This window comes from Diceros bicornis, chromosome 3 (assembly GCF_020826845.1).
Source record: "Diceros bicornis minor isolate mBicDic1 chromosome 3, mDicBic1.mat.cur, whole genome shotgun sequence".
NCBI classification, from domain to species: domain Eukaryota; kingdom Metazoa; phylum Chordata; class Mammalia; order Perissodactyla; family Rhinocerotidae; genus Diceros; species Diceros bicornis.
The window spans coordinates 63,475,068-63,501,203 of record NC_080742.1 but is presented as its reverse complement, the minus strand read 5'-3'; the positions used below and the strand labels follow the sequence as shown (position 1 = coordinate 63,501,203).

General features: G+C 38.6%; 1 protein-coding gene across 6 annotated transcripts in view; it reads left to right on the top strand.

Annotated features, from left to right (window-relative positions):
- Positions 1-26,136, top strand: part of DOCK4 (dedicator of cytokinesis 4) — a 435,612-nt gene that overhangs the window by 340,374 nt on the left and 69,102 nt on the right. For all 6 annotated transcript variants that reach the window (XM_058528497.1, XM_058528508.1, XM_058528478.1 and 3 more), the window contains 4 exons: positions 1,473-1,571; positions 12,550-12,644; positions 23,528-23,603; positions 25,931-26,031. In XM_058528497.1, coding sequence (XP_058384480.1) covers positions 1,473-1,571; positions 12,550-12,644; positions 23,528-23,603; positions 25,931-26,031 — 371 coding nt within the window. The remainder of the gene's footprint in view (positions 1-1,472; positions 1,572-12,549; positions 12,645-23,527; positions 23,604-25,930; positions 26,032-26,136) is intronic.

Sequence of the window (26,136 nt, the reverse complement as noted above, 5' to 3'; positions counted from 1 at the left end):
TTGTATCTGTGTGTTACAAATGATTATCCACATACAAGGAGCCAGGCTGCATCTCTGTTTACCCTGACATGGCTGTTAAGTAGCATCCTCAGACCTCCCTTGGCAGCTGATAGGGATACATTTGACTGTCCTGACTTAGCTGCCTATTTAAGCTTTGAAAGCAAAAAGTTGGAAAAGTAGGAAAGTCCCACTTCAGGGAGCTTTTAGTTTCTAATTTTACACGTGAGCCTGTAGTCTCTTTCCACGTAGACTCAAAGAAACCAATTCCCAATTAAACTGCATTTCTGTAAATTTACCGTCAGTTACCACTTATTGCTACTCCTGTTGTGTTTATATTGTTTTAAATGTTATTGCTCTAATTAAAAGCAGATAAATTCTTTGCTGAGCAAAAAAGGTTGCATTGAAAACACTAATATTTTAAATTAGAAATACATTGGGAAATGCAAGTGCTAGCAATTTTGTAGGTCTTCAAATCTGTGAATGCTATTATTTTTTCTTTTTCATTATTGATTTTTTTTTTCTGAGGAAGATCAGCCCTGAGCTAACATCTCCCAATCCTCCTCTTTTTGCCAAGGGAGACTCCCCCTGGGCTAACATCCGTGCCCATCTTCCTCCACTTTATATGGGGCGTCACCACAGCATGGCTTGACAAGCGGTGCATTGGTGCACGCCCGGGATCCGAACCGGTGAACCCCAGGCTGCCGCAGCGGAGCGTGTACGCTTAACCGCTTGCGCCACTGGGCTGGCCCCTTTCATTATTAATTTTTAAGAACTATACTTTTAAGGAGTCAATCACATAGTGCCCAAGCACAAAAGGATCACAGTTAACTTAAACTATTTTTAAAAGGAAATCAAAACCAACATAATGCCATATATGGCTTTCTCTACACCCTGCGAATCAGCACACAGGCTGATGAGTTGGAGGCAATCATGTGAATTCAGAAATGGAGCATGAAGTTACAGGCAGAGCTTTGGAGTCAGAAAGACCTAAAGATAGCTCCAGCTCTGCCACTTTCTAGCAGTGTGACTTTGGGCAAATCTTTTAGCTCACTGAACCTACATTTTACTTTCTTTAAATAAGTATTGTACCCCCTACCTCATGGCATTGATATGAGGCTCAAATGATATAATGAATGAAGGCGTAGTAAATGCTCAATAAATGGTTGGGGGCCTCATTGCCTTACCTCCTTCAAGTGTGTGAAGTTAGTTCCCTAGTGAAAAGCTTCCACCCAAGTAAAAAAAATCCACTCTAAATTTAAAATGTTTGTATACCAAGTAAATGGTAATCATCACAGGGCGAAATTTTGACTGTGATATTATGGTTAATTTAGATTAAAAAGACTTCACAGGGTGAGTTTGGATCAGAGTGGATTTTTTTAAGTGTCCTGTTTGAGGGCAGTTCAAAGTAAGTTCCTGATGTTCTTTTATGTCCTTACTAAAAAAATATGCTTGCTTTTTTTTTTTTAAATTAGGGGGAGTTTGTTGCTTGTCTCCTGTCCCTCTTACGACAAATGACAGATAGACATTATCAGCAGCTTCTTGATAGTTTCAATACAAAAGAAGAACTAAGGGTAAGTGACATTTTTAAAAGTTACCTTTAATATATCTTTTTAGCGTCTCTTGTTCTTATTCATTATTGTTCAGATAATTCCTTGACAATTGCTTTACCTGTTTCCATTAAATTCTAAGCTGTTTTTTCTCAGCTTCATCCACAGATCTGCTCATCTGTCTTGATTCTTTAAGATTTCTACTACTCAAACAAAGCAATTAAGTCTTATTTTGGATAAGGACATAGGATTTGAAACACCTGTCATCAAAGTCCAGCAAACCAGAAACAGAAAAACAGAATTAATGACACAAAAGAAAATAGACTAACTCTAGTTAAGTGGACTTAGAAATTGCCTTAACAGAAGATAGGCGAGAATATATAAATATATTAGCTATTTTCATCCCTCTAAAACCACAATGAGAAGGTCTGGCTACAGTGTCTGACTAGGGAGGCAGAGTTGTGTTTGGTATTCTCTATCAGCTATGGTCTAATCAATATGCTGTGCTAGTCTGACAGGCTGACATTAAAGAGAAAATATTGATGCCAGGTTTATAAAAATTCAATCTTTGCTGAGATTTAGGGAACTTGAATGCTTTCTCCTTGGTGTTCACTAAAAGCTTAGATGTTGATTGTCCTCATTTGGAGGAATGACCTGTCATCTGTCCTTATTTACTTTTATGTCTCTTCCATCTCTTCAGTTTTCCAGACAACTTCATATGTAAACCATCATAATGGAAGGGTTACTTAAATACGGGGGTTGGAGATATTATCGGACAAGGGGTATAGTCACTAACTGTAATGTTTGCATGACTGGATCCTTCATGGTGCCTTATGGGAATATTTGTAGAATTTTTAATATGTTTTTTTATTTTGTTAATTTATTTTGGTGAGGAAGAGTGGCCCTGAGCTAACATCTCTGCCCATCTTCCTCTGTTTTGTATGTGGGTCACCGCCACAGTGTGGCTTGATGAGTGGTGTATGTCCACGCCCAGGATGCAAACCCGTGAACCTGGGCTGCCAAAGCAGAGCGCACCAAACTTAACCACTGCACCACTGGGCTGGCCCCGAGATTTTTTTAATATAGATAGTGTGTAAGAGTCACTTATCTTTGACTTTTAACTGCCTAGAAGATGTTGTATGATCTGAGAATCTTTCAGTTACCTTGGAGCAGTTGACAAGCTGAGTCAAGTGGAAGAAAGAATAGGTCTGGGCAAATGTAATCTATCTAGCAGTCAGTTGATTGATGTATGCTCAAGGCTAGAAAATATGTTTTTCATGCTTACATTCTATCTTGAGTTTAGAATTAAAAATGGATAAAAGGCATTAGAACTTATCCACTCTACAAAAAAAGAAGATAATTGTACAGTTATTAACTTTCATCAGAAGTTGAATATTTATCACAGTTGAGGAACCATTAGGTTTTACTTAAGAAATGTACGACTTCACATTTCAAAATTTCACGTAGGAAAAGGCTACCTATTTTTGCAGAGCCTGGGCATAAAAAAGTAGCAAAAAAGCATAAATTGAAAAACATGATTGGGTCGGCCCCGTGGCTTAGTGGTTAAGTGCGCGCGCTCCTCTGCTGGCGGCCCGGGTTTGGATCTCAGGCGCACACCGACGCACCGCTTCTCCGGCCATGCTGAGGCCACGTCCCACATACAGCAACTAGAAGGATGTGCAGCTATGACATACAACTATCTGCTGGGGCTTTGGGGAAAAAAATAAATAAATAAAATCTTTAAAAAAAAAAAGGAAAACATGATTAATTTAATCTAGGTATTGAGTTTTACGCTTTAATATTCAGGTTAACAATATTAAAACAAATGGAAGTAAAGAATAAAGTGTTTTATGTGGCCTTTCCTCATTTCAGTCAGCCACACACCTTTTCAAAGGATATGTATTTCCCTCTTCAAAATTAACAGTGCCTTCAGGCCAGGAAAAATATTTAATGATATTAATTACTTCATCAGTCCTTCAGGAAATATAGATTGAGCAATTTAGGCATACCAAGCACTACTAGTGTTATTATGTAACAGGGAACAAAAGAGCCAGTCCCTGTAGGGGGAGGAGTCAGACAGGTAATGGGCATTAACACTGTGAGTGGCGAATGCACAGGGGAAGCACACGGTGCTTTGAAGCATCCAGAAGTTCCTGCCAACCCAGACGCAAGGCGAGACGAAAACTCCCCCAGGGATGTCTCAGCTAAGAGCTGAGAGATAAGTAGGAGAGGGCTGGACATGTCTTTGACTGGGACATTCATATCTCTCAACTAAAATGTCACCTGAATATCCTAACTGACATAGCACATCCACCACTCCACCTTTACGACTGTTATTGGAATCTGGAATATTTTAGTTTATGTGCATCCCCAACTCCTGGCCACTAGGTTATAAGCTCCTTGATGTCTGAAACTTTGCCTGGTTCACTGCTGTATCCTCAGATCCTAAAATACGCCTAGCGTATTGTAGGCATTCAAGAAACAAGTGTTGATTGATAGAATATAGAGTGTGAGGAAGAGAGTTTTAAGACATAAGGCTCTGTGAATTTGTATGGACTTTATTTTGAGGACATTTGGAAACTATAGAGAATTTGTTGAAGGGAGGGACATGATCACATTTGAGTTAAGAAAGACCTGTCTAGTTGCACTATTGAAAATGGATTTGCTGAGGTCAAGATGAGAGGTAGAACCCTGTAAAGAATCTGATGCAGTAATCTAAACTAGAGATAACTGTGGCCTGAAATTGAGATGCTCATGATGATAGATTCTAGGGACATTTAGGAAGTTGAATTGGCGGGACCTGATGACTGATTATATAAAAAAGGTGACGGAGAGAGAGGAGTTGAAATTGACTCCCAGACTCTTTGACAACTGCCCAGATGTTGGTGCCATTCACTGCATGGGAAACCCAGGAGGTGCAGGTGTACAGGTTTGGGACCAAAGATAAATTCAGTTTCAGCCTGAGTTTGGTCACCTGAGGGACATCAAATTAGAGATGTCTTATAGACAGTGTCTGAAGTTCAGGAGAGAGAACTGGGATACAGATATAGATTTGGAAATTGTCAGCCAGTGAACAATAATTGACATGATGGGAGTAAAGGTGAACATCAAGGATGAGTGTAGAGTATGAAGTTAAAGGGACCTAAATAGAACCGTCAGCATTAAGGAGGAAGAAGTGGTGAACAGTGTCTGCTACTGCAAGCATGTCAAGATCATAAAAGGGTCCATTAACATTATTGGTGAACTTGATGAGCAGTTTCAATGCGGTGGTGAGAGTGGAAGCCAAGCTGTCATGGATAGAGGACTGAAAAAAAAAAAAGATATAGTGGATATACACAGTGTTTCAAGAAGAGGGGGAGAAGTTAGCTACTGAAGGAGAACTTTGGATGTCAGGAATATTTATGATAGAGGAGACTTCAGCATGTTTAAATGTTAATGATCAGAGCTGGTAGAGAGGGAGAAGCTGAAGATATAAGAAAGAGGGGCTAACTCACAGGGCGAGTCCCTGAGAAGGCAGCAGAAGGGGGCAGAATTAGTCTTGACTGGGAGAAAGATCACCTTTCCAGTGTAAGAACGGATGGGGCATAACCTGAGTGAAGGCAGGCTAGACGTCATCTATGTTACTAAAGGCTAATTAGTCATCTGACTTTTATATTTTAAAATTCAAGGGTCACCTTTTAACAAATAAATTTTTCATGTTCTCAATTTTCTTCAAAACCAAATATCCCTGCTTATGATACTAAAACCTATATTGCAAAATTTTTCAAAGATAATAGCACTGGTCCATAGTCCCTTATTCAAAGTTCTTACTACCAAATGAATTTCAGAAATCAGAATTTTTGAGATTTCAGAAAGATAATATGGCACATATACTGTATATTATATAGCACCTCAAATAGGATTTGGGGTAGCAGCTATAACCAAACATCTTAATATTTCTGCATTTAAACAAAACATTCAAGTCAGATTTTACTGCCAAATGGATTATAAAACCAAAAATCTTAGAGGACTTTGGGATTGGAGTATAGTGATAAAGGAACTGAGGACCTCTAAGAGCAAACATTTATATAGAACTTAGTACATGCAAGGCATGGTTCTAAGACTGGTTAATATTAACTCATTTAATCCTCAAAAGAACCACATGAGGTAGGCACTATTATTATTTTATTACAAGTGTCAGTTATTTGATTCAACAAATGTTTGTTGAGCACCTTGGGTAGACATTTAGGATATCAAGACTAATAAAACAATCTCTATTAAAGCCTTACTGTTATTAAGGACATCTAAGTCATTAAGTTATAAATGAGTGTGATATGTATAGACAACAACAGTGATAATGGCTAACAGTTAAGGAATGCCTCCTCGCCCCTACCCCCACAGCCATGAGCCGGATGTGGTGCTAAACTCTTTTCTTCTGGCATCTCATTTCACTGCCCCTATCTCCTCTTTGAAGATTGGTGTTACTGTTATTTCCAGGTAATCAGGAGGGCTAGGAATTCTATTAACATCTGAGCCCTTTGCTCAGGCAGCTAAACTCAGCTTTTTCTTAAACTTTAATAAACTTTCCTACACCAAAATCTTTGCTATCAAATTGCATAAAATTTCATTTGCCAACTCTTTAAAAGTAATAGGGTGGTTCTAGTCATGAAGTGGGGATGTCTGAGAAAGGCCAAATTAGTAGAGAGAGAGGTATTTGGAATTTTTTTTGTATCTACATAGGTTAGAAATTGAATAAGTAAGGGAACTATCAGAAAGGAAAGGTACAACTTAGTAGAGTGGTATGAGTGGAAAATTATAACTGATATTAGGATTAGATACAAAAAAACCCCATGTAACCCTATTAGTTTAAAGTAATAAATCAAAGTGTATGTCCCCCTCTCCTGCACACACACGTGTTCTAATCCCCAGAGGTAGCTACCGTTAACACACAGAGGTGTGTCCTCATAGATGTTTTCTATGCTGTATACACATACACATATTTTTTAAAGGGATCATACTATTCATATTGGTTGCACTTTTTTCACACAGTAATCTGTCATGGATATTATATAGCTCACTACATCATTCATTCTTCTGAATCTCATTATATGGAATCTAAATAATTTAATTGTTCTCCTTTTGATGGGTATTCAGGGTGTTTCTGATGTGGGCCATTACGAAGGATACTACAATAAACATCTTTTTTTTTGTTTTTAAAGATTTTATTTATTTATTTTTTCCCCCCAAAGCCCCAGTAGTTGTATGTCATAGCTGCACATCCTTCTAGTTGCTGTATGTGGGACGCGGCCTCAGCATGGCCGGAGAAGCAGTGCGTCGGTGCGCGCCCAGGATCCGAACCCGGGCCGCCAGCAGCAGAGCGCGCGCACTTAACTGCTAAGCCACGGGGCCGGCCCTACAGTAAACATCTTGATACATATATCTCTATGGGCTTGTGCCCTATTGCTGTAGGATGAATACCTGGAGGTAGAACTGGTGGATCATGGGTTATACACATTTTAAATCTTAATTGATACCAATAAATTATATATTGAGATTGTAAAATTAATATTTTTTTTGTTCTTTATTCCTAGCACCACTCCATTTTTCTTTCTTCTTATGAATGCAGGGAAAGATTTCCCACTGGTTCTCTAAATCAAAATGATTTCTGGAAGTGTGTAGTTCTCAAATATCTGCTAAGACTAATGGTGTTTTAACTCCATTCTTGCTTGAAGAACCTGGATGTCTCCAGGGTTACTGTTGGAGTGACCCTGGTACTTCTGGTATTTTAAACAGTATACCATTTCTTCTCCTTGGTCCTCGGGTACTTGTGTGTGAGTGGTGTGAGTCACAGTGTCAGCAGAAGTGTGTAGGAGCAAGTCCCTGAGGGCTGCTCCTCTGCATTGTTTAATTCTTCTCTTCTCTAGAACATGGCATTATTTTAGAAATGAACAAAAGCAAAAACTAAGAAGTGTTTGTTTTTTTTTTTCCTCCTTCGGTAGTCAGTAATGTTTTATTGTACACCCACCTTCTACTGGGGGCTAAAGTTTTGTCCATATCCCTTGTATTTCATGTATATAGAGAGCAGTGAGGCTCCTGTTCTTTGTCGATTATGACTTTTCATATAGAACTGTGGGGATCTTGCTTTAAGCATGAGATTATACATGTTCTGGAAGTTACATATAGCACTGTTATAATCTTTCATTGTCTCCTATATACTGGCCCACTAGCTTTCAAAAATCATATCTGGTCAAGTCTCAATCCAACTTTAAAACTCTGATGACTTCACATTACCTACAGGACAAAATCCAATCTCTTTGTCAAGTCTTCTCTATCCTCAATCTGTCTTCCATCCTCACTGTCCTCCATCCCTTTCCAAACACCTTTCATTCCAGCCACTTAAAATTTGTATATTTGTAGCAAACCATATATATAATTTTTAATTTTTCTGAACTTTTTTGGTCTACTTAAAATGTCTATTCCATCACCACCTCGCTCCATTGCCTGATTTGTACCCCTATTAATCCCTTCCCTGATTTCAGCTCATGCTATAAGATCCAGCTCTGATAGCACTTTCTTTATGAAGCTTTCACAGACTACAGCATGCAACAATGCATCGTAATTATATGTTGTTTCCTTGTCTTCTTGATGACTATGGACTCTGTGAGAGTGGGGACCGTGTCTTTGTGTCCCAAGCGCAGAGCCTGGAATATTTAAATCTTTGTTGAATGAATCAACCCTCTTGATAAATGTCTGCCTGCTTCACAAGCCATCTTTTTCCATACAACTGTTTCGACTTATAGTCTTTATTTTATTTCAGAAAAATAGTTCTCGAAGATTGAAGACCATTTGGGAGTTATTTTTGCTTAATATTTGAATTTTGCTTAATAATTGAATACTTAAATATGCAATTTTAAGCATATGAATTTCAATGTGATAATGATTATTAACACCCTTTAATTGAATTCAAATGCCTTATCAAGGGTGTCACACATTTGAAGTTTGTGGCAAATTTTTAAAATAACATTTGACTATAATCTAAATCATAAGTAAATGAGAAGTGTTCCTAGAAAACTGTCCCATTCGTCTCTTGACATAAGGAGACAATGTTCTGGTCTTTCTGCCTATCTCATGGTGTTTTCTTTTTTGGATGTCTTAACTCAGGTTTCATGATCTCAGAATTCTTCCTTCTGTGTCTCATAGATTCTGTTTCATACATCTGATTTCTGTCTTGTGCTATTCTGATTCCATAGTATCAGGTGTAAACACCAAACAATTCTTTATACATTATAGTCAGATAATCTTTGTAAAACGTGAATTGGATCCTCTCACACATCTACATTAAACCCCTCAGTGTCTCCACCTTGCCCACAGGGTAAATTTCCAAACTGCTTGCCATGAAAAACGTATGAGATTTATTTATCTTTTATTTCTCTTTCACTTATTTATTTATCTTTGATTGATCCCTATTTATCTTTCATTTATTTATTTATTTACCTGTTTATTTATCATCTGTCCGTCTGTCCGTCCGTCCATCCGTCCGTCCTTCCATCCATCCATCTTTCATTTATCCCTGTTTGTCTTTCAGCCCCACTTGTTGCTGCTCCCCTTTGCAGTTGGGTAACCCCATGCTCTCTTGCCTCTGAGCTTGCAAGTGCTCTTCTCTCTGCATGGAATACCTGGCCCTGAGTCTTATCCTAGGTTGTAGCGCGTGCATGGATCTGTGTGGTTTTTAGATTAGCATTCACCTCTCCCACCAAACTGTAAGCTCCATGAAGGCAAAGATCATGTTCAATTACTTACTATGGTGTGGCGTGTCACAGGTACTCCATAAATATTCATACGTGAATAAGTTAAAGAATCTAGTTTACCCCACTTGGTGTCCCTAGCATCCAGCACAGTGCCTGGCACATAGTAAAGCACCTGTATTTATGAATGAATAAATTGCTAGCAATAATTTCTAAAATCATAACAATTCCTCTTGCTTTCTTTTTACTTGAACATGGGACTTTCTATTGTTTTGGAAAGTTTTCACATGAACGTTCTTGCTTGAACCTCTTGCACTGTAGGAAAAGTGTTTCTGTAAAGTAGCACTTCTCTGTTTCTTTTGTTATTTTTAACTCTTATTTGAGTAATAGCCAGTAATGCAGTTATCATGTTGTGCTATTTGAAGTTAACAAACAAAAAAAGAGACTGCTCCCAGGCTTTCGGTTTTAAAATGGTGGCATAGAAACACTTATTTCTTGCTATCCAAACGGAGATATTGTTATAGCAATGTTCTTTTTTTAAATTATGAGAAGAATCTGTTACTTAGTTATTGTTATGTGTGCAAAATAATTTTGCAAATCTATGCAAAAGCACGTATTTAGTGAAATAATCAGAGCTGAAAAGTACTTAAGACGACAGACAAGGAAATACCACTGTATTTGGGGAGGGAAGGAAATGGATATTGAAGAATCTGGCATTCAGGTTTTAGTGCTTTAAAATATTAGAACTGAGTTTGAAATGAAATCTGTTGCATGGTAGTTGACAAGAAATACTTGCTGAACTAAATTACATGTAAAGAAATACTTGCTAAACTAAATTATATGTAAGTACCACGATGGAAGGTGTTTGTGTTACCATCTGATGAAACATTAGCCTACAGTTTAGAAATAAGAAAAAATTTTGTGTACTATGTGAATAGATAAATGATCATATTAACTTTTTTTAATCTCCTCTAACTACAAGGGACCTTAAAGCTCCCACATTTTCCAAGTAAGAGAACTCAATTCCAGAGAGTTAAATAAATTGCCAAGGTCATTGAGCTAGTTAATTGCAAAGCCAGGATTAAAATCTAGGTTTCCTGATTTTCAGTATAATGTTCTTTTGTTTTCATTACAAGGTTTCTACAAATGAATGTGTTTGGTTCTATAAAGGTAGATGAAGCTTCAATGGATATCTGAAAAAACTACTTGAGATGCTGAAAAGTTCTCTTAGGGGAAATAAAGATTTATGTCAATACACAGGCATTTGCACAGTGTCACAGGCTGCCACACCTTTTATTTTGTGAGATAAATGGGAATAGGAAAACTCCTACACCTGGGATGAACTTTCTCTTTGTCCCCAGCACTACAAAAGAAGAACCACCCAAGTTGCTAGTAAGTAAGATAGATGTCTTGCCTCCTGCAGTCAATTCTTTCAGCCAGTTTTTTCTCTGTGCAGCTGGCATCACATTCCCCCTGCCTACACATGCACACACACCCCATCCCTAAGGATGCTACCTCCAATTTCCAATTCTGTTAAAAGTTTTAAGAAGAAAAGATGAAACTTCAGAATTTGTTTAAACTATTCCAAACTAATTATAGACTATGAAAAACAAATGACTCCCCACTTTCTTGATTTTTCTTTAATATCTAAGCAAATGCAGCAAGATAGGAAACTGAAGTGGGGTATAACCTTTGAAGGGTAAATGCAAACATCCCTTTTGGCAGGGTTTATATGTGTTCATGTCTGAGAGACCCAAAAGAATCAACTGAAAAACCGTTTAGAATAAGTTTTAGAAATGCATTAAAAAGGGCTTCTCACAGTTTAGTATGCTAATGACCTACTATTCTAAGGGAGGGCTAGAATGTGAGGTGTTCCCCAAAATTATTTGACCTGCAGTGGAATACATTTGGGAAACTGTCTGTGGTGATTCTGTAGACACAGGCAGGATCTGTCTTGCCATTTAAAGACAGATGACCTAGTGGGCACGTTTCCACATGGCGCATACTACATATCAACGTATGTGTTGATGCCAAAGAAGCTAAAATAGATTCTTGTCAAAATATTTATGGGCTTGATCAAAGCTGTTCGAGTATGTAAAACACACACACACACACACACACACACACACACACACACAGCTACCACATGTTTCTTAATTTTTTTAGATTCTTTCCTTCTCTCTTCTGATGTTATGAGTGACAACCATTATCTTATATTCAAGCAGCTTACATGTTTAACATAATGTGTTGTTGGGCTTGATAAATAAAACTCTGTGTTTGGGGTCTTTTTTTTTTTTTTTAAGCAACACCATGCTGTTGCCTTCAATCAGATTGTCAGCGAGATATATTTTCCAAGCAGCATGTAAGGTTACAAAAAAAAAATCTGTAGGTTTTCTAGTTAATAAATCTAAATCAAAGCTAGATTGCACCAATCTTTTTTTGAGTAGGGCAAGTTCCCTTTCATTCTTTACACGTGGTATGTTATCTGCTTGATTCTCCTGTAAGTATAATGTGCTACAGCCTTTGGGGCCCTATCTCTTATAATGTTTTAAGGAGAGATATTTTCATGTCTGACAAGAGTTTCTTGTCAAGAGTGTTTCCAGGTGATGAGTTTAAAGATAACATCTCAGTACATACCACTGCCCTCTGGCTGGCATCCCTGTGAAGAACACTTTGACACTCCCAGCTTCTAAGCACTCATCACTGGGCTCAGCTTAGCACACATCCTTATTTGAATTTATTCTGCATAGCACACTCAGAGTCTATAAAATTTAGTAAGTTATGTTCACTAAAAAGCATCTTAAGCAAGAATCCGTGTTTCTTAGAGGGCCTTCTGAAGATGTGATTTTAACGATATTAACCCACTTAAAAGAAAGCAGAGCTGAGCCAGGACTGTTTATAGTTCTCTCGACTTGAAAAGTTCTGATGTTTAGGACACTAATAGAAGAAGGAGAATATACTTGCTGGCTAATCTTCTCTTACTAGTTTTCCATTTTATTTCTAAAACCTAAATTTTTAGAGCTTTTGAAGAGAAAGAAATGACGAGTCATTTCCCCTGTGCATGAGAAAGAGAAAGAAAAGGAGACATTTGGGAAGGAATAGCAAACCAAATTGGGTGCTGAGAATGGGAAGGTGATGATTCCTTCTCCTGGGTGAACTGGTGAAATAGGGCTCCCTTCTTCTCTGTAATGGCTTTGGAAATGGTAACAGTAGGCCTGTGTGTATGTATTGACAGTTATAATGACTTAGTAAAACGGTCTTTCTCTTCCTTATCCAAGGATTTCCTGCTGCAGATATTTACTGTGTTCCGAATATTGATACGCCCAGAGATGTTTCCGAAGGACTGGACTGTCATGCGCTTGGTGGCTAACAAGTAAGACATTTCAATTGATGATAATTTCAACTCGTTGTGTAGGGGAAGAGGAGAGTACAAAATGATCTCTTTAATTTGATCATCTCAAGTTTGAAACCTCCAAGTCCTGGGATTCTTTTTCTTTGCCTCTGAATTAACTTCTCTCACTCTTTTTTTGTAATTATTACTGTTTGTTTTAAATAGGTGATATATTAACATGGTTAAAAAGTCAAACAGTATAACAGAGTATGCATTGAGAAATCTCACTCCCACCTACCTTATTTATCCCCTACCCCCAGCCTGTAGTAACCACTTTTATTAGATTTTTGCAGATCCTTCCGTGTTCCTATATGCAGAACCTAGCAGGCAGCATAATATACACACTCTTCTGCACATTGCTCTTTCACTTCAAAATCCTGGCAGTCTTTCCACATGAATACATAGAAAGCCCCTCATTCTTTTCTGTTTTTTTTTCTTTTACAGCTGTATAATATTCCATTGATTGAATATACCTTAGTTTATTTAACCAGCCCTGTTGCTGGACCCCCGAGTCATTTCTGGTGTTTCTTAATTCATTTTAACTGAGCAAAATACATTGAGCATCCACCATGTGCTGAGCACTGGGAATAAGATACAACCCCTGAGTTGGACGCGTGAAGATTGACGTTCCCTTTATACATCTAAGTGGTTTGGCCTGTAGAGAGTTGAAAATAGAGCTCTGTGGAGAGTTCAGAACTAGATACAGACTTTGGGAAGTTATTGACGTAAAGTTGGATCTCTGGCAGTTGATAAAATTAGCTCGTGTTAAGCATATCCAGCAAAAAAATAAAATGATCTGAGGTCAGTGCTTGAAGGAGTAGGAGCCAGGAAAGGAGATTAGGAGGCAGTCGGAATGGCAGGAGCCATTCCCAGAAAGTAAGTGTCATAGATTTATCTGCTCTCTCACTTCTTATCTCTGTCATCTCCGGATACAGAATGAAGATGAAGTTCTTTAGGAAACTGGCCTGATCTTTACTCCCACGCATGTAATTTACCCTGTTTCATAAGCATTCTTACTTTCAAGCCCACATTTGCCTGTTTCTCCTTCCTCCTCCTCTTCAGTCCCCAACACCCTCATGCTCAGAGTGAAGGTCTGATTCTCTAGGTATCATCCCGTAGCCCAAGGGCACCATATGTCCTCCCCAGATGCCCAGGTATGTTGATGGTAAGAGCCCCAGGAATACAGGATTTGATTTTTATCAGATATACCAAATATGGCTTGTGCTGCAGTATACATTTATAGACGTGGAGGTGTTAAAACGATGTGTTAAAAACTTTGTGAAATAACAAATAGTATAATATGGCATATTATATTTTACATAAGGACAGAAGTAGCTTTTCCATTTTCAAGACTAATTGAGTTACTGAAATAACTCTCTATAGAATTTAGCATATTTAGTTTGATATCTGTGAGTAGAATCAAATATCTCTTCATCTGGATGTCCAGATGCTGCAGAGTTAAGTGGGAGCTGTTGGTCACATATCTGGCCTTACTACCAAAGATCACACATTCTGGGTACCTGGAGAGGGCTATGAAATCATCCAGGGAGCAGATGGGAAGGGATTCAGGCTGCTGACATCATCATCACACAGCACCATCATTAGGTCATTCCTGCCCTGTGTGCAGAGGGATGTTTTGACTTGAATTAGATTTTTCACTGGCAGAAATTCAGACTGAAAGTAAACTTGACATCTGTTCTTGAGCTTCTAAAAACCACGACAACCATGTAGCTTTCTGATATTAAATGCCATCTCTTTTTGGTCCACCTAAAAATCTCTCTTGCGTATGAAGACTTCATGGTCATACAAGTGGTTGACGGTATAGATTCTGCTTTTGAGTAAACCCTTGATGTTCAATATTTCCATTTATAGTGTTAACCAAATAGGAACATGATTTTGTTAGAGATGAACTCTGTGTAATACATTTATAATTTTTTTTTATTATTATTATTTATTTATTTTTCCCCCAAAGCCCCAGTAGATAGTTGCATGTCATAGCTGCACATCCTTCTAGTTGCTGTATGTGGGACGCGGCCTCAGCATGGCCGGACAAGCGGTGCGTCAGTGCGCGCCCAGGATCCGAACCCGGGCCGCCAGCAGCGGAGCGCGCGCATTTAACCGCTAAGCCACGGGGCTGGCCCAGTGTGTAATACATTTAAACAGAAGATTACTCCCATAGCAAACCCAAGAAAAGGGCCATCAGCCTTTGCTAAATGCAATAATATCATTCCATTGCCACCCAAGTCAGTGCCAATAGGAATCTGGCGCTGCTTTTCCACTGGCGACGGCTGGCAATGGCACGTCCAACCTAATTCATAGACAGGACTCCAAGGCCTGGTGAAGCACCTGCCAAGTCGGAACAGACCACCTATTCTGTGCTATTCTACTTCGTTCTCCTTTCTCTCTTTTTCTCGTTTAAGTGCCATAGTCATTTCCCATTCAAATTATGAAAGCATATGAGATTTTTCTTGCTTTATAAATGCAGTATAGTCCAGATATAAGCCTTCACCTGTGTGTGCTTTATCTGTAAAAAATGTTAACCTCTATAATATTGGTAGGGAAATAAATTTCTGAAAGATGTTAAAGATATTTTAAATATGTAAAGAGCATATACTGGAAAGGAAGAGTTCCCACTTGGCATAGAAGCAAGTTGCAGGAGGTAGATCTACATCTCTGAAGCTGGCTACCTCTTCTTCCATGATATTAACTTTCTTAGACCAATATTTAATCAGGGCCCCTCAAAGAGGCATTTTATCCCAGACTCCCCCCTTTATTACCCACTTGTGTGCTTAATACATGTCGAATTGATAGTAACTAGCTGAGACGTCACCGTTGCCCTGCCCTTAAACTCAACTGAATAGCTCATCCTTCAAAATATATATTCTTTTATGTGTTGGTCCTTTCTTCCTGTGTTTTCGGGTAAGTGCAGTGCCCTTAACTTTCATCCATAAACTGTGTTGTCCAGAATCCAGTAGCGTCCCCACTTTATGTGAAGTCCTGCCAAAAGCTGTGACCAGAGACCTGGTGATTAGGATGGTCTTTTGTTTATTTCCACCTGAATGTCTAATATCGTGTAACACAGTAAGTGTGTCCAGGCTAAATTTCCCAAGGACAAGAAACATGACTTCTCTTGCTTGCTTGCTTGCGAAGCTATATTGTGCCTGCTGTAAGTTCTTGATGGATGTTTCTGATGAGGGCAACTGCTCAATCTAGAAAGAAGGAACATAAGGGAGATGAAAATTAAGTACCAGAAATACAGGACACTTTGACACAAGCTTCTCTCCACCCCCTTCCCATACACATTGCAAAATACAGTACAAAAATAAAGTTACAGCTTTATACATATTTTCAAGGAGATAAATCTTATAACAGTCTTGCTTATTGAGGAAAGTAAAACTCCCTGGCCCTGTATTTGAAATTTCAGGCCCTTATTCTGTTTATCTTGTGTGCATGTTGGCTTCAAACATATCCTACATTTTCTTTTGTGTTTTTTCCTGCCAAACACTGAATTATTTAGTTGACTATTCCCTTTAACAATTTAGCTTTCACATGAGCTCTATATAGCAAATAAATGATTTATAGAATCAAAGATTCCATTCATTCATTCACCTATCCATTCAGCAAATATTTTTTAGTGCCTACGGTGTAAAGTAAATGCCATAAAGCTAGAGAGCACAGTTCTATGAAGGTGTTTATGAAAGGAACTGTGTTCTGGTGAAACTTGAGCTGAAAGCTAAAGCAGGAGTTAACAGACATACAGCAAAGAAAAATGTTCTTATCAGCAGGAATAGCATATACAAAGGCCCTGTGGTCAGAGTGAATATGGCACATTCAAGGAACTGAAACATTGTTAGTGTGACTGAAATATGAGGAGGGAAGGAACCAGTAAAAGTGAGGTTGGAAGAGGAAGACAGAGCCCAGGTATTGGGGGGTAGAGAGACAAAAAAGAAACCAGGAAGGACCAGTTAGGAGCTTAATACAGCAATCTAGGTAAGAGATGATGATGGCTTGAATATGTGGGTAGCAATGGAAGATAGTAAGAAGATTGATTTTGAAGATAGAGATGACGAGGCTTGCAGATGACTGGATGTGGGTGGGAGAGAAAAAATTGAAGCTGGCCCTTAGATTTTTGGCCTGAACAGAAGAACAAATGGTGGTGCCATTGACTTAGGTGGAAAATACTGAGAGAGGAGCACTTTGGGGGTGGGAGAGGTGAAGGATCCTATTTTGAACATAAGTTGGAGATGCTGTTAGATACCTAGGTGGAGATGTAGAAGGGGAAGCTGGACGTGCTTGTATGGAGCTCAGGGAAGAAGTCAGGGCTAGAGATGTGCATGGGAGGGTCATCAGCATATGGATAGTATTTGAAGCTGTGGAACTGAATGAGAGCACCCCGGAAGAAAGTATAAATTGAAAAGAGAAAAGTACTTAGGACTGGGCCCTGAAGCATGCCAACATTTAAAGGTCAGGATGTGGAGAAGCATCTAGCAAAGGAGACTAAAAAGGAGTAAGCAGCCCATGATGTAAAATGAGAATCAGCAGAGTATAATATCCTGTGAAGAAAGTATTTCGTGAAGGAAAGAGTATCAGAGCGGCTGGGAGGTTGAGGATGAAGGCTGACAATTGGCCCTGAGATTTGGCGATGTCGTGTAGATGTTGGTGACCTTGACAAGTGCTCTTTCAGTGGAGTGGTGGAGGTGAAAGCCTCATTAGAGCGAATTCAAGAACAGATAGGAATTGAGAAAGTGAAAACTAATTATAGGCAGCTCTTGAGAAGAGTTTTGCTGTAAAAGGGATCAGAAAAATGGGGCTATAACTGGAAGGAGGTATGGGGACTAGGATTATTTTTAAAATATGAGATATTATAGCATGTTGGTTTACTAATAGGTATGGTTCAGTAAAGAGAAGGATTGATAGTGCTAAAGAAAACAGAGATAAGTGAAGGAACAACATCCTTGGGCAGGCAAATGGGGATGGGTTCCAGTGTAGTATTGCCCAGTGTGCCTGTTGGAGAACTGTCTGTTACTTGTCCACAATCAGCTTGCTCTGGAAATTAAATCAACTGTGTAAGCATGCAGTTTGGTTCAGTTGACATTGCTTTTTGTAGGAAGACTTTGTCAATGAAGGAAGCTTAGCACACACAAAGAAAGCTTGGCCTTAGCTAGGAGTGTTGACAGTTTATCCATAGTAACAGGAAGGAAGACAGAGTATGTGATACTGACCGTGAAAAGTTGGGTGGTAGCGTAGTTGATCAATTGAGCGCCCATTAACGCAGCTATTACTGTTTTTTGTTGTTGTTGTTCTTCTCTTAAGGGTAATTATCCTTAAGCTATTTTACTGTCCAGGTAAGATATTGATTTTTATCAAAACTATATAGGATGAATATGCCAAGCTTAAATAAATAGCAAATATTTATACAAGAATTGCTGGCGCATCTCCTGGTGAGTGTGAGAAGTTGGTAGTGAGAATGAAGACGTGAAGGAAAGACTTCTTAGGGTCTGAGCCATTGCTAATAGGTCAAAACTGAAGCTGTTGCCACATGAGTGATTTTCTGCCAGTACTGCCCAGTGGAGTAGCTCAAGGGGGTTTTTAAAATCCTTCCATTTCAATCCTTGTTCATTCTTTGTGTGTGTGTGTGTGTGTGAGGAAGATCAGCCCTGAGCTAACATCCGATGCCAGTCCTCCTCCTTTTTGCTGAGGAAGATTGGCCCTGGGCTAACGTCCGTGCCCATCTTCCTCTACTTTATATGGGACACCGCCACAGCATAGCTTGACAAGCGCTGCTTCGGTGTGCACCCGGGATCCAAACCTGCGAACCCGGGCTGCCAAAGCAGAGTGCACGCACTTAACCGCTGCCCCACCAGGCCAGACCCCTTGTTCATTCTTTTTACCTCACCTGCACTGTGTGCTTCCTTGACTGAAAGCAAAATCACTCCTTTTCCTGCCCCTCTGTTGTGGCTAATGCTGTGCCCTCCACCTGGAGTGCCTTTTCCATCAGCTTTGCCTGACTAATTTCAGTCCGTTCTTCAAAATATCTTACAAAACGTGTAAAAAGTTTTACAAGCTTCTCATTTTAGAATTGTCTAATACAGCAAATAAGTATAACAAAGCATAGATTCAAATATAGTTGTGAGGCTACAGTCGTTCAACTAGCCTAGGCTTTTGGTGACACAATGGTTAACAAGGCCAAATTCCCCAAATATCATTGCTCTCCAAGTTTCAGCCCTTGTCTGTCTTCTCTTCCATCTGTACCACCAGTCCAGAAAGGACGATCACGTACATCTGAATCACCTGGCTGGGCCCCATCGCCACCTCGCCAGGCCATAGGTGGTGGTGAGGCCCTGAAGTCTTAGGTATCCTTCAGGAGATTCTCATGCATGCTGAAGTTGAGAACCACTGCCTTAGATCAATTCCCTTGATGGCCATCGAGGATTTTCACCTGCCCTCAATGTCTTTGTGTTGATTTTTTCTGCCTCCATTAACCCACCAGGTTGTAGGGAAGTCATGCTCCAGATTTAGATTCCTTTAGCTTGTCAACGTGTAAACATCAGCCTTGTTAATGCCCAGTCTTGTCCACATAGGCACTTCTCTCAGTCCATGTATTGTTTATGGAGATGGGCTTTTGTTTGAGCACAATATCACGTTAATTTTCAAAAGGACAAATTATAGGAGATGAGGTTTCTCTAGGGAGCAGATAGCATCGCTTAAAGATACTTCCTAAATCCCAGAATGCCGTGGCAACTGGAAAACTTGAAGCAATAACTTTTCTTTCCTGTACACCAGTCCCTCTTTTATGTGTAAATTTTATCATGCTTTGCCTGTAGATTATGGTTGTCATAAGTGATCCTTGTGTTTGCATTTCTATAGCAGATATCAGTAATTTGACCATTTGCAGTAACAGATTGCAAACCTTTCTTGGCTATTGAGTTGGAGCACTGAGATTTGAAATGTCCCCGTATTCAGAGACTGAGTCATGAGTAACAGAATAAACCCAAAGGAGCCACATGGTTTTGGATAAATTGGAACAAGTAAAGAAAGATCCCTAACCACCACGGGTATCCACTACAATGAAGACGCAATAATGTATAAATGCCTTTAGCTGGCTTGGGGACTTGTGTGCCAGGAAACTGACTCAGTGCTGAGTTACCATAAAAAGCTCCGGGAGCTGCCTCTGTGACTTGGGCTGAATGTTATAAGCATAAATGAAAAGCAGTTGAAGTAGAGTCATTTCAAGATATTTCTTGAATATCCTGGAATAACCTAGGAAGTCTCATTCTTGGAGGTCTTACCGCTCATCATATCAAACATGTTAAAGAGACCCACATGCCACATTAGATATATTTTACTGAAGAAAAAGTGAAAAGCGATTTTTACATTTTGCTTTTTAAATTATTGGCCTATGAGTAAATCATTTAATTCCAATTGGCTGTGATTTCTCAGCATTTCTATATATTTAGGAAGTCTTGGAAAGTCATGAAAAGTAATCTATAATTTTTTTAATATAATAGAAGTTGCATGAATATTAAATTGGACAATTAATGAAATTGATAATGTTGCATTCTGCAGACATGTAGTTAACATCTTTTTAGTTTATTTTGCAGTTTTAATTTTTGATCCCATAAAATTTTTTCAGGTCTCAGTATTTTCTGAAGCCCCTGAGAGGCTGATAGGCCCTACGCCCTGTGCCTCCTGTGCCTCTTGATAAAGCAGCCTTGATAAGAAGATGAGGTGTTCAATCTAGAGCAAGGATTGCATGCCCTATTCAAGAACCATAAGAATAGTCATTGGTCTAAAATTCTAGAATCCAGAAGAATGTGAAGCAGAGTTTGTTGGAATGTTTTTCAGACTCCGGCCTCTCTAGAGCCTTGCTCTTCAGAGAGTGAGCCTGGATCAACAACATGAGCGTCACCTGGAGCTTGTCAGAAATGCAGAATCTCAGGCCCCATCCCAGGCCTACTGAATCATAATCTGCATTGTGACTAGATCACCAGCTACCCCTTAAAGTTTGAGAAGCACTGCTCTTTCTAGAGAGTTCTCAGCTCTAGGTGTACAAAAGAATCACCTGGGAGTTTTAACAATCCTGATGTCCAGGTTGCACCCCAGTCCAATCATTAGGATCTCTGGGGGTGTAATCCAGACATCTATATTTTAAAAGCTTCCAAGTGATTCCAGTACGCAGCCAAATTGAGACTCATTGGTCCATAATAAGGCCGCAGAGCCTTCACGTTGTTTACCAGCAAGAAGCTGTGAATTCTGTCTGTGTGTTTGGGATCCAGCGTATAAGAAACACATGAGTAATCTTCACCACGGAATAGCCTCTCACTTGGAAGATTGAATTTGTTGGCTCCTTCCCAGGACATTAGGCCCAATAGTCTAAATCCCAGATATGTCATGTTTCGCTAACACCGGAGGTTATTGTTTCTGAACAATAATCCAAGCTAGACGTGTGGGCGAGAAGGTGGTTTTTTATGTAAAACTCGGGAATAGGGGGACTGTGTGTATTTTTCCATTGAATGGCAAAGCAGAATGTCTGTGCTTAGAACCACAGCTTAAGGATGCCAAATTTTCTTCATTAAACTTAGAAGCCCAACAGTCTCCTAGATGCTGGGCCAAGGACTGCTTCCTTGCCTGATAGCATTCCATTTTCTGATAATTAAGTGTTAGTTTCATATAGTAAAGTTTGAATAAACTGCTTTGGGAACTCTAATGATTTCTTCAGTTGTCATCATTGAATTTGCCAGTGTCTATAGAAAGTTGCCGCTTTATACTGTTATTTGCAGGTGATTTATCTCTTTTATATGAAATTCACTGATGATATTTGCCATTTTGGGGGCTGAAGAAACCACAGGACTTCTCAATTTCATAGGCTTTACTTATACTTAACTTTCATAGTAAGATTCGCTGAAAGATGTAAATTACATATATAAAATGTGCATGTGTGCACCACAGTGCTTGCTCAGGGTAGAGCAGGCGCCCAAGAAATGGTGGTTTTCTTCTCTTTCCCTTTCTTTTTTTTTTTTTTTTTTTGGTGAAGAAGATAGGCCCTGGGCTAACATCCATGCCCATCTTCCTCTACTTTATATGTAGGATGCCTGCCACAGCATGGCTTGATAAGCAGTGCATAGGTCAGCACCCAGGATCCGAACCTGCGAACCCCGGGCCACTGAAGCCCAGCTCTCGAACTTAACCACTACACCACCAGGCCAGCCCTGGTGTGAATTTTATTTGTGTGTTTGGGACTTTCCCTTTCTTTATCATGAGCTTTCACACTCAACCATCCAATCCCTTAATCTCGATAATGTTCCCCTACCCTATGAGAAGGCTATAATAGTGAGTTTTCCAGCAGGTAACAGTAATGAACATTTATGTCCTTCAAAGACTATAAATAACCTTCTAACCTGTATTTTACCAGTCAGATAACCAAGGTGTAAAGTTTAAGTATCAACCATTAATACAGTGGTGTTTAGTTTAGAGTAGCTTGGGGAGTGACCTATCTTGTTTCAATATAATGCTGTATCTAACATTAAATGAACCAACTGCAACTGCATTCAGTTTTGAATATGTACTTTTATAGCTACAAAAAGGGACATATTTTGAACAAATTACGTAACTGTAGAATTAACCAAGAAAGCTTACCAAATCCTCCTTCTTTTTTTTTTTTTTTTTGTGAGGAGGATCGGCCCTGAGCTAACATCTGCCAATCCTCCTCTTTTTGCTGAGGAAGACTGGCCCTGGGCTAACATCCATGCCCATCTTCCTCCACTTTATATGGGACGCCGCCACAGCATGGCTTGCCAAGTGGTGCGTCAGTGTGCGCTCGGGATCCGAACCAGTGAACCCCGGGCCACTGCAGCGGAGCGCGTGCACTTAACTGCTTGCGCCACCGGAACGGTGCCCAAATCCTTCGTTTTTTAATCTCCCAGGCAAGATACATATGGCCATATATGTCCTCTCTGTCAGGCTTTCCCCCTAATTTCTCCAGCCCTGAGATACCCCGTTCTCTGAATTGCTGTAACACTCACTGTCAGTTTCACACAGCTTAGTACTGGGTTATAGACAATCTCATAGTCTGTAATTGTTCCTATAGTAGCAGGCTTGTCACCATGAGAGAGGGAATCTGCCTTCTGTAGCTCTTTCTTGCCCCTAACATCTTAAACGGGAGAGAGAACACATCTTATAAATACTCAATATATTCTATCATTTTATCCTATCCATTTCATCTCTGAGCTCCATTTCTTTTCTTTTCTTTTTTTTTTCATAATTTTATTTATTTATTTATTTTTTCCCCAAAGCCCCAGTAGATAGTTGTATGTCATAGCTGCACCTCCTTCTAGTTGCTGTATGTGGGACGTGGCCTCAGCATGGCCGGAGAAGCAGTGCGTCAGTGCCCGCCCGGGATCCGAACCCGGACCGCCAGCAGCGGAGCGTGCGCACTTAACCGCTAAGCCATGGGGCCGGCCCGTGAGCTCCATTTCTTTTTCTGTACTTTTAAAAAGTGTGGCTTTCTTCCATGTTAATCAAATATGGAATATTATATTTATATTACATCATTTTTGCTTTGTTCAGAAATTAATAATAAACATTAGGAAATATCAAGAGATTAATATATTTCTGTCTGAGTCATATGAATTCATAGATCTTTCTGTGTATCATTTTACAAAGAACCCGACTCTAGTGATAAATTTTTTCTTTTTTTTTTTGCTTTGTGTCTGTTTTTTATTTCAAATATGAATTATCTAATATCGTTCCACATGCTTACTGAAGAAGGTTTTCTTTTGTCTTAGTTGTTCTTTATTCTTATCTAATAAGTGATTTTCACTAATGTGAAGTTTCCAACTTAATGTGTGTTCTTTTTTTATCACTAGCGTTATTATTACAACAGTTCTATACCTATCAGATGCACTTCGCAAGAACTTCTTAAATGAAAACTTTGATTATAAGGTAGGTATCCATTTAGATGACTGCTTGGGACTGCAGGATTGCTTGGGCTAAAAAGTTTCTCATTGTACTTCAAGAAATTACCTAATATATTTTCTTTATCTTTATAATAGAAAAATAAATTTATTCCAGCTACCTCAATTAATCTCGGGCCATAGTAGTTTTAACTGTGAATAAAATGAAAAGAGGTTTCATTATGTTTGTGAACAAGTTAGAGCTGTAATCATGCTTATCAACCTGGTGAAAATCATAGAGCTTAAGAGGAGATAGTTCTTTATGATTACTATAAATTTTAATTCTTGTTTTTTCTGTGCGATCCCCATGCATGACAAAAGGAATTTAGAACTAATATTTTCAAGACATGTTTTAAAATAGAGTTTATATGAAGAAGATATTTGCAAAGTAAATCCTTTACTTCTCCATCTTCCCATTTTTTAATGAATTAATGAAAAGAAAATAAATGAAAGATTAATAAAATTCTTTAAGGCATAACTCTCTGTATATCTGTAATATAATGTGATATGTCTCAGTGCCTAAGAATTCTTCATATACTATTTTTTTTTTTTTGATGAGAAAGATTTGCCCTGAACTAACATCTGTTGCCAAGCTTCCTCTTTTTTTGCTTGAGGAAGATTAGCCCTGAGCTAACATCCATGCCAGTCTTTCCCTATTTTGTATCTGGGTCACCGCCTCAACATAGCTGATGAATGGCGTAAGTCCATGCCTGGGATCGAACTCACGAACCTAGGTCACCAAAGTAGAGCATGCCGAACTTAACCACTATGCCACAGGGCCAGCCCTGCCAATCTTCCTCTTTTTGCCTGAGGAAAATTCACCCTGAGCTAACATTTGTGCCAGTCTTCCTCTATGTTGTATGTGGGTTGCCGCCACAGCATGGCCGCCAACAAGTGGTGTAGGTCTGTGCCCGGGAACCAAACCCAGGCCGCCAAAGTGGAGGACACCAAACTTAACTAGGCCACGGGGCTGGCCTCTTGATATACTGTTTTTTAAATGGCAAATGATAAGTGGTAAACAAAGGTGGGCAGTACTTGTGTTGGCTTCCCTTCTTAATGATGTTTTATGGTTTTCTGGCATCTTTATTTCTTATTCTTTTTAAATAACATTTTTCATCTTAACATTTAATAAAATTTCCTTATTGGATAACTAAAAACTACAAAAAAGCACATATACAATAAACCAATGGAATTTTAATGGTTGTGTAATATTTCTTTATATCATACTTTATAATAATTAATATATCATAATTTCATAATCAGAGCTCTACTTTTAATATTTAAGTTGCTTCTACTGTTTAATTCTTATAAGTTACTCTTTTTATGTACTCCTCACAAAATAAAACTTGGCATATATCTGTAATTGTTTCTTTGGATAAACATTTATAGGTGGAATTGTTGAGTTAAAGGTTGTACCAATTATATTTGATTGGGGAAAAATCTTTTTTTTGCTTTAATTAGCATTTCTTGCTAGTTATTAGTTACTAATTATTGATTATAGTTGTTAATTATTGACTAGTTATTAACTAAAATTCATATCTTGTCAATTGTCTGTTCTTGACCTTCATTCATTGTTTTGCTCAGGGTTTTATCATATTCTTTTTTATTTGTAAGAGCTCTTTATGTATACAAGATATTAATTCTTCATAATATTTTTCCTACTATTTATCTTTAATTTTACATGGTGTCAGTAGAGTTGTTTCCTTCTGTTATGTCCTAAATGTTTTTGGTTAAGTTTTTGCTGGGAATTTTATTCTGATCTCTTTGTGATGCTGTTTTTGGTATAAGAAACCTTAGACTCAAAAAGTTTGTCTGGGCATGGGATTTTTATATACTGTCTGAATTTAAAGCAATTAGCATATCCAAAGAAGTGGATGCATTTTTTTTTTTTAGTTCTACATTAAAAGTTCCAAAAATGAATTCTCACAGGAATAAAGTAAACCATCTTATACCTCAGCCTCCTTGGAGACACACAGACATGTTATAAGAGAAACAAAACGTCTACCATTTAGCGTATAAGAGAGAGTTCGAGAAACCTGGGATACGTAATTGAAGCAATAAATAAATAGATAGTAGTTAGTTAGTTTACTTCTTTGTTATAGAAAATTTCAAGCATGTATAAAAGTCGAGAAAATAGTATAATGAACTCCCGTATACCCATCTCCAGTTCTGACTATTATCAACTCATGGCCAGTCTTATTTCAACTATACCCCCATCCACTTACCACTTTTGAAACAAATCCGAGATATCATGTCACTTCACCTGTAAATATTTTTGGAACACCATAGTATTTAAATATCTTGTTCTTGTTTTAGATCTGGGATTCCTACTTTTACCTTGCAGTCATTTTTATAAACCAGTTGTGTCTGCAATTAGAGATGTTCACAGCTTCCAAAAAGAAAAAGGTGTTAGAAAAGTAAGTACCAGTGTATAATTGGGTGGGATTATGAGGCACGTCAAATGTTGTGCCTTTTAAAGGGTGCTTAGTTCAAATGATAAATCAGATTTCTATAACTGGAAA